Below are 8909 nucleotides of genomic sequence, written 5' to 3'. Positions count from 1 at the left end.
AGGAGACGGCACTTTCCCTTTTGTTCGTAATTGCCATTACTAGACAGCACCCGAGAACATTCTGAGGTGGACAGATTAAATATGGGAGGCTCCCATCCTCCTTTTATCCTCTTCTGCCTCACGTGCATGTGCAAACGCCCCTTGTGAGGTTTAGTTAGAAACAAGCACCAAGGAGCACTTTTCCTCCCCACTGCACCGAATTAACGCGGGGCACTCCCTGCCCTGGGACGTGATGGAAACCAAAAGGGATAAACGGCTTAAAAAAGGGTTTTAGAGGAATTCCTGGAATACAATCCACCCAGGATCCTTTTACACAGCTGCTGCTTTCCAGGAGGGAGTCCCCCAGCCCAGGAACATTCCCTAAAGCCTTCCCTCCTACGCATCAAGCCACGTCATCCACCTGAGCCCTTCCACCAAACCTCCCCATCGTCCCTACCAGGGGGGCAGGACCCTCAAGCCCCCCCCCCCAGCCCGGCATCCTCAGCATCACCCAACCCCATGGAGATGCCCCAGTGCTGCTCCTCTGTTTAGGATTACATATGAGATATCCCAGTCAGCCAGTTTTTAATTAGCATGTGTCACGTTGATTTTATATCACTTTGATTTCCTAATCAATGTGCCATGTGGTACCAAGTCAAACATCTTACAGAAACCGAAGTCTACTGCACGTTCGGTGCCAGGGCTGGGAGGTATTTGGGGAATTTAACAGCCTAACGCAGGTAGGGCCAGAAAAAACCCCAAACCCCAACATGCTAATATAATCGCCAAATTGCAAAGGATGGTAAATACCATGAAAGAAAATACACAATGTGAGTAGGCAAAAAAGATTTCCCGTAGAAAGCTAACGCTACCCCCCCTCTGCCTCGATGAACTGCCTATTATCTCTGCTCTGCCCTCCAAAGCCTTAATTCCTACTCAGAATTACTTTCCCAATCTGCAAACCAAGATGTAATCAATAAGGGCAAGGCAGCCACTTCTTCAACTCCAGGCTTGGGTTTAATCATGCTTATTTATGGTAGAACCCAATTAAAATAGCCACCAAATTAGGCAAAACTTGGCTTTAGCTCACAAGATGGCAATGCAACACGGGGTGCGGAAGCCAGAGCACGTTAAGGGGTTGTCTCCCCGTGGGACAATCTGTAAATCTGGGTGTTTCAGCAGCAAATCTTTGCTGGTTGTACAAAATTTTGTCTTTTATGGGATTTAGGATTTTTTTTCCAGCGAGGTGAAGGCAAAGGCAGTGCCTTCGCAGCGATGCACACAGCCACAGTGAGCACAGGCACTTATTTAAACAGTTATATGCTGTATTGTTTAATAGAAGTTACAATAAGATAAATGTACAGTCGAAATCAACATGCTAATTTCTAACGCAATTTAACCTGTAAACCATGCAGTCCATTTTTTAATCAGTCCATCTCTTTTTTTTCTTTTAATCAGTAGCTCTGCTAGTGAGTTTTAAGGAAAAAAAAAGTTCCCTTTAAAGTTAAACCTAATTTACTAAATTTTCCCCTTATTGTGCAACGACTTGTGCAAAAAAAGCTGTTTTCACCACATTAGTTTACGAAATCACGTCCTCCCCCCCCCACCAAAAAAAAAATGAGAAAAGGCAACACAAGCAGCCAGTGGACAGGGAGGGATGGGGATGTGCGTGTGTATTCATGTCAAAACAAAATCAGAGGGATGAGCCAAGGCAGAAAGCAACTCGGTGCAGACCGGATTCCAGAAAACCAACCCTGGAGGTTTTGGGGTGCTTCCCCCCGAGTCGGAGGAGCTGTGGGTGGGATGGGTGCTGGCTCTGGCCAAAGCTCCCCCAGCCTGGCCCCGAGGACCCCTGGGATGCAAGAGAGGGGCTTGAGCCCAGAGCAGCAGCAGCAGTTTTGGAGATGAAGCAAATCAACTGGTCCCCAGGTCACAGCCCACGGCGGTTTTGGGGTGAATCCCTCCCAAAACAGAGTGAATTTGGGGGGCTTCCCTCAAACGCCCAACTTTTTCCCGGTTGACAGCAGAGCCGGGGCCATCTTGAAGTCATTTGCGATGAGATTTATTTGTGAGTTGTGTTCCCTTCGAGCTCCCCAGCAGTGTGACAAACACACGAGTCGCAGTGCTGGGGACATAAACACACACACACACACAAACACGGAGCCGGAGAAAATGGGGTGCGGAGACCCCAGCAACCCCACGGCATCCAGGGATGGGACATGCATCCAGCCAAGGGTGTGGGAGGGTGGTTCGATGCTCCAAACCACTTGATGCTTCAAAAAAAAGCCCCAAACCCAACCCAGAATTAAAGAGAAAAGCCAAATTAGGGTGTGGCAGAGAGGTAGGAAACAACCGAGGGCAAAGATTTCTCTGCCTGGGGTTTGAATATTGGTTTGAAGGGATGCTGGAGGGACACCTTATGCAAACCTCCCTCACCTGCCGCTTCCCATCATCGCTACCTCAAGGGGGTAAAAGAATTTACCCTAAAACCAGCTTCAGCGCAGGAGATGCCGACAGCAGCCGATGCCACCGGAGCGGCCCCGGCTCCATCTCAGCCTCCGCTTTCCCCGCTGTCTCCCAGCATCTTGCAAACAGTTTGGGGCCAGCATGCAAACGCCCACGCCTTCTGCCCGAACATCCATTTTCGTAGCAGCACAAAAGCAGCCAATTTTTAAGGAAACAAAACCAAAACAGCCCCTCGAACAAAGCATCAGCCAGCTTCTCCCCCCCCGCAGCAGAGCCTGGAGTTGCGGTTGGATGTAGAACAAAGTGCAAAATTGCTAAGAGCATCTGACTTGAACTCCAGCCCTAGGAATTAAAAAAAAAAAAAGAAGAAGAAAAACCAGAAAAAATCTCATTCTCTCTCTCACACACATGCACACACGCTAACGTCTAATGGAGGCCATCCCCTTCATGTATAGGTATGGTTTGGGCTGCACGTTAGCACTTTAGAGACCTTATATAAAATTATTCCCAACCCCCAGGCTGCCTGCACAACCCCTGAAGATTATAAAGAAGATAAGATGTGCAGATGCTTCTCAGGAAGCCAAACTTGTCTTTTTTGTTTATATTTTTTTTTTCCCACTGGTGCTGAAATATGTTTGCTGGGTTGGGGAAAAGGTGGGGGATAACCCAGTCTCTGCTACAGCCACTGCTTAAAAAAAACCTAAGGAAGGTTCAATGTATGTACATGGAGGCGTTAATAGCAGCATTATTTGTTTTGGGGGTTGCAAATCTTCGATTACAGCAGCGGGTTCTGCCCCCATTTCCCACCCCGCTTATAAATTTATAGCAACAACCTTTCCCTCATAAGCAATACCATCCGTATCGGAGGATACCAATCATTAGTAAGAGATTTAGAAGGGATTTTAAATGTCTTCCAGGGCTTTTTAAGCAATCTGTTTAAAAGATTAATTTTATTTTGAAGGGATGGAACTGCATCTCTCGGAACAAAAAGTTAATTAGGACCAGAGCACCAAAATGCCATTTTTCATCCCGGTCTGTGACTTGCGGTTAGGCGCTTGACCTCCCGAAATCAGAAACTTGCTGAATCTTTCCCTTGGCCGAGTTTGACTTTCCCAGCAGCAAGTCCTGAGCGCCAGAAGCCGGTTTGCAGAATCCCAATCCCAGCCTCTTCAAGCAGAGCTTAAAGGAGCGAGGAAATCCATCCCGGGCAGGCATGGCAATGCCATGCCGCTCCTCTTTTAACTAAAGCTCGGTGGAGATGGGAAAGAAAGCCCAGATGTGGCATGGGGAAGGCTGGGAGCTGTCTGGAGCATGTGAAACAAGTTCTTGCCCCGAGACCCAGCTGCTTTGAGGTTTTTATGAGGGTATACCTTGTGCAATGCAATATAGCGGTCACCCTTTGGGGAAAAAACCCAGAATTTCAAGGCGGCAGCAGGAGCTGGATGCTTTTTTCCGCTCACACCGACAGCAGCGCAAAGCCCCTTCCCCGTGTCTCGGGGACCAGAGTTGATGCTGCCCGGCGGTGCCTGCTCCTCCTCCCTTCATCCCACACCTAGCACGGAGGAGAGAGAAACCTGCAAAAGCAAAGCGCCGCCTCGCCTGGCAGCAAAGCCAGCGGCTGACAAAAGCGATTAAAAATTGCGTTTGACAGTCTATCCTCCCGCTAATAAAAACTGGAAATGCCAGAGTGCCTTATTTGTCATGCTTGCTGATGCTCAATGACGCCAGCATCTGTAGCAGCTTGATTCTGAAGGATTTTAAAGTGCTTGTTACTTTTTAATGGCCCTTGACTGAAGTGCCCTGTGGACTGAAGCTTCCCCCGTTACTGTCACCATTGGATAGCTGGGGTTTTTGTTTCGCTCTCCAGCCTCTGGGTAGGAGCTCAGGTCTGATGCTTGAACCAGTCAATCCTACCTGCTTTTGCCACCCCCTTTGCACTCTCATCCCCACGTCTCTCCCACGGTGGCACTGCCGAGGGACGGGGATGAGGAATAAAAGTGCCCCGTGGTCCTGTGGCTCATGGGACATGTCTTGGCTGGAGGGCTGAGGGCTCTCCCATCGCTGCCAGGACCATAAAGCCCGGTCTGCTTCCTTTCCCCAGCAATTTGGCGAAGAAGAGTTTCCTATCGGAGTCTGGCAAGCCGGGCAATTTTTCCTTCCCAGTTGTGCAGGTTTTGGGATGCCAAAATCCAGCTGGGGATCCCCTGGGGCTCACAGGGGCCGTAGCGAAGCCCCCAGGCTGGTTTGCACTCAGGTCCAGCGTTTTGGAGAGCAAGAAAGAGGTCACCAGAGGGGAATGGAGCAAGTTAATTTTCACTTGTCCTTCTGAAAGCCTTTGCTGGGCTATATGTAGATGTATTTACGAAGATGATCCTTTCCTGGCCACACTAATACCAACTTTAATTCAGCTGCTTCTTTTTCCCTCCATCCTTCTTACATGTACTTCAAAGAGGCGTTAAGAAGAAAGTAACCTCTGATCCCCCCCAAAAGCAAGGAACCAGAAAGCCAAGTTTGGTTCTTCCCTCTTTTTAACAAAAATAATCCACTGGTCCTCGTGGCTGGAGACTGCTGGGACAGGACAACAGCCCCAGAAGGTCATTGCTGATAATGTGCCTATTTACTTTCAGGGTTAAGTAACACGTACCCTTATCAAAAAGAAAACAAAAAAACCAAGTATTGCTGAGGAACAAGGAGGGAAGATAAAGCACCATCCCCTTCGTGTATCCAGAGCTTGAGTGTCAGAAGAGCTCCCCAGGCAAGAAACACCAAGCAAAAAGTGCACGTGGTCAGAGAGCAAAGGGACTGAATGCACCAAGCCAAGTGCTGCTGCCCTTCTGCACACGCCATGGGGCGACGTTTGAACGAGTCCTGCCCCTCCACAGCTTCGGGAGTCTGCGCCGAGGGAGCGGAAAGAGAAGGAACCTTGTTCTGCAGGTCAGCAAAGCACCTCTCCGCTTCCAGAAGTGCTGTGAGGGCTGAGCACCCACTGCCTTCAAACGAGGGTAGGAGATGGGCACGGGTCGTGGCCCTGCCGAAGCAGCGCTGCCAGGGCTGCAACATCCACCAGGAAGATTTTAATTCCCTTTAAGATCAGGGTTTGGGAGGTGGGGGAACTGGCTGGATAAGCTTTCACCTGCAGTAATTAGAGGCAGAAAGGTAATGAGAAGATAAGGGTGCAAGTTCCCTCTCGCTGTAACCTGAGCCCTGGGAATAAAGTCCTGTTGGTAGCATTACCGTCCTCCTCAAAGGCTGTCTTGATTTGAGCGGAGGATGTTTGAGCACTTCCAGAGCAGAGAGGGAAATTTTGTCCATAGGCACTTTTGAGCCGGGGGGAGCTAAGCGATGCTGCTCCCTGGGGCATCTCCTGCTCCTCTGCTTTGGGGACCTCCGGGAGGTTGCAGGGCTGCTCCTTGCGCAGCACAAGCCAGGGCGCTCGCGGGAAGCAGAGGGACTTTACCCCATCGCACCGTGTCAGGAGGAGAGGGAAGATGGGACATCAGCATGGAAAAGAGGTGCAAAGAGAGGAAAAAAGCCTGAACAGAGTGCCCTGGATGCTGGGAGAGCCCAGTCTGCCTTTGCACCATCCCTGCTGAGCATCCCTCCTGTCCTGCTACCCGACCGTGCTAGATGAGAGCAGCAGCATCCCAGCACCGGGCCAGTGCCGCAGGACACCCTGCCAGATGACCTTCTGGCTCTCCTTTTCCGAATCTAATTAACAAGGCAGCTCTCAAAGCCCTTCTACATTCAGCGCAGGTCCAAAAGACACCCGCAGGTCCTGGAGGTGGAGCTCAGGGGGTGGCTCTGCCGATTACAGACACGTGCAAAAGGGCTGCAGCTCTGGCCATTTGCAGCCTAAGGTGGAAATCAGCCCTTCCAGGGAAAAGAGAAGAACAGTTGGGAAATCAGTTTGCCTCTTTTCCTACCTAAATCCAATACGCAAGCTGGCAAGACGAGCTAACGGGTGACCCTCTTTCTACACGTGTGCTTCTTTTACCGGAGCCCATGAGAAGAACCTGAAACCACGACTCCTCCCTATATTTTTTGTTTTCATTTGTTCTGCAACTGAATAAGTTAACAAAAGGAAGTCAGACCGATTCTTTCAATTTGGCTTACAAAAAAAAAAAAGAAAATAGTCTGGGTGTGAACTTCTCTCTCAGGCTTCAGGATTTACCGTCACTTTATAAACCCCTGAAAATAGGAGTTTATAATAGGAGACTCCTGACACCACCTTCACAAGCAGTGCTGCCTATCTTCCCCGGGATTGTTTAACAAGGAACGTTTTGTCATCGGGGTAGGTTTCATGAATACTATACAGGTGAATAAAAAAATACATATATTCTCTCTGAACAAGAATCCCAAGTCCAGGCATGTGGAAGGCTGCGGTGCAGGGACCGGCGTGGGCAGGAGGTCCCCAAGCCCCTCACGAGTGATGGCTGTTGATCAGGCTGCGGAGCTGCTTGGCCACGGTGTCTATCAGCTTCTGCTTGTCCCTCTCGTTTTTCCGAAACTGGGCAAAAACGTTGTTTTTTCTGCTCGTGTCTCTCATCCTGCGCAGAGCAGAAACAGGTTATGGCACAGGTATCGCTGCTCAACGTTGCACCCAAGCCCCACGAAGGAATCGCATGTAAAGTGCCCATATTCAGGCTCCTGATAGAGAGAGGAGGTGACTGCGTCTAAAGGCTCTGCCCCAGTTTTTTTCACGTATTTGTGTAAAGACAGGCATACCAAGCCGCATACAGGCTTTACACAGTTTGCATTTTTGCTTTAAACCCCGCAAATCCCAATCAATGTCACCGTAGGGTCAATCTCTAATGCCACAATGCATGAAACCCTAAAGCCTCTCGTTCTCCCCTTCCAAACAGCTTTTGCTACATCCCCATGTCCCCTTCCGAAGTGGTAAATGACAATGCTGCAATATTAGGAGGAAATTAAAAAATTAGCATCAAATCGACAGCATTAAGGCTTCTTACTTGAAATGGTGCATTGCATGCGGCCAAGAGATGGCAGCCGGAAACGTTTGGCATTGTGAACTAAAAATATTATACAATATTATATAATTTATATTAACGGAAGGAATCCAGCACTGGTTTCCCCCAATATAAAAATCTTCTTGAGATCTGTACTTTTTTAAAACTACATTTAATGCATGAAGTGGTGTACTCATCTCCAAGAGGTCTCCAGAAAGCCAGAGACAAGAAGAGCAGGAGGTGGGATGGGACCTGAAGGTGAAGCTGGTGCAGCTCCATCTCTCTCCACCATGCAAAGCTGGGGATTCATGCACGCTTGCATTCGCAGATGCGTATTTTGGGGGGGCCAGGTCTTGTTGCATGCTCCAAGCATGAGCTTTATGCAGACAGGGCATGTGCTGGGAAGGGAAACCATCCTACAAGGGTCAACCCTTCAACAGCTCCTGAAGGTATCAATCAGCCTCAACATCCAACCCGCTGGTTCTCAGCCGGCACCGCTCTTTTATAATACCACAATTTGTAAATGATTTTCTCGCTAAATCAGATCTGGCAGAGGCTGATGGCTTTGGACAAGTCACATAAGCCTGCGTTTTTGGCTTTGGGGACCTAAATGAAGCATTAAAGTGACTGGGACACAGCGCTGAGAGTCCCTGGGAAGTTGGCACTTTATCAAACCAGGGGGTTTTGGAGTTAACTGAGCCCAAATCAAACCTCTTGAAACTTATTTAACTGATTTTTTTTAAAAAAATATCTAAGTTTTTCATGCTTAAATCTTCCTAAAAAGAGCCAAAGGGAATCTGAAATGTTCCCAAAAACATCCAGCTTGGAACTGGAAACAAGGATAACAATTTTATCCCAAAGGCTGTTTTGCTAAAGTTATAAGTGCCCAAAGACACAGGATTACAATCGAGCTGCTTTCCCAACAGTAACAAGATAGCTTGGAGCACTATTATTCAGCAAAATAAGTATTATTTTTTTCTTTCTCTATTTTTTTTAACCCAAGCAGGTTGCCAGCTGCTCTACCGCAAGAACCAGGGAGCGATCCTACCGACGGGAAGCAGGGTTTTCAAGTCGCACAGGTTACAGTGTCAGGAATTTTGGAAATAACCCTCCTGCGGGACACCTCCGGCAGCACTGTACAGCTCCAGCGGGTCTCAAAGCACTTTACACGGAGGGCTGAGAGCTCTGTTTCTATTTCACAGGCGACGCAGGGACATCAGAGGCTTTGAAAGTAAACCTATACCTTCAGAAACTTCCACCCAGAGCTGTACCCATCACTCTCCATCACTGCCTGCTACAGTCACCCCCAGGTAATGCGTGGGGAATTTAGAGCAGAGCATCCCCTGCCCTAAGAGCACTCTCATCCTGGGCATCCTCGGAGCCGTCTCCGATCCCGTGGGACCTGTTCAGGTTCCACAAAATGTTTTTGAAATAACACGTGTTGTATGTAAGAAAACTTTTGCAAGTGTTTGAACAATTTGAAGGGAGTTGCATGGA

General features: G+C 48.7%; 1 protein-coding gene across 2 annotated transcripts in view; it reads right to left on the bottom strand.

Moving 5' to 3' along the window:
- Positions 1 to 1282: 1282 nt before the first annotated feature.
- Positions 1283 to 8909, bottom strand: part of EXOC6B (exocyst complex component 6B) — a 306757-nt gene continuing 299130 nt past the window's right edge. For both annotated transcript variants that reach the window (XM_049792431.1, XM_049792440.1), the window contains one exon: positions 1283 to 6992. In XM_049792431.1, the coding sequence (XP_049648388.1) occupies positions 6866 to 6992 (127 nt within the window). In that variant the 3' untranslated portion in view covers positions 1283 to 6865. The remainder of the gene's footprint in view (positions 6993 to 8909) is intronic.

This window comes from Accipiter gentilis, chromosome 3, assembly GCF_929443795.1.
Source record: "Accipiter gentilis chromosome 3, bAccGen1.1, whole genome shotgun sequence".
Lineage (NCBI taxonomy): Eukaryota > Metazoa > Chordata > Aves > Accipitriformes > Accipitridae > Astur > Astur gentilis.
The sequence above is the reverse complement of the archived record's forward strand: the minus strand, read 5'-3'. Positions and strand labels throughout refer to the sequence as shown.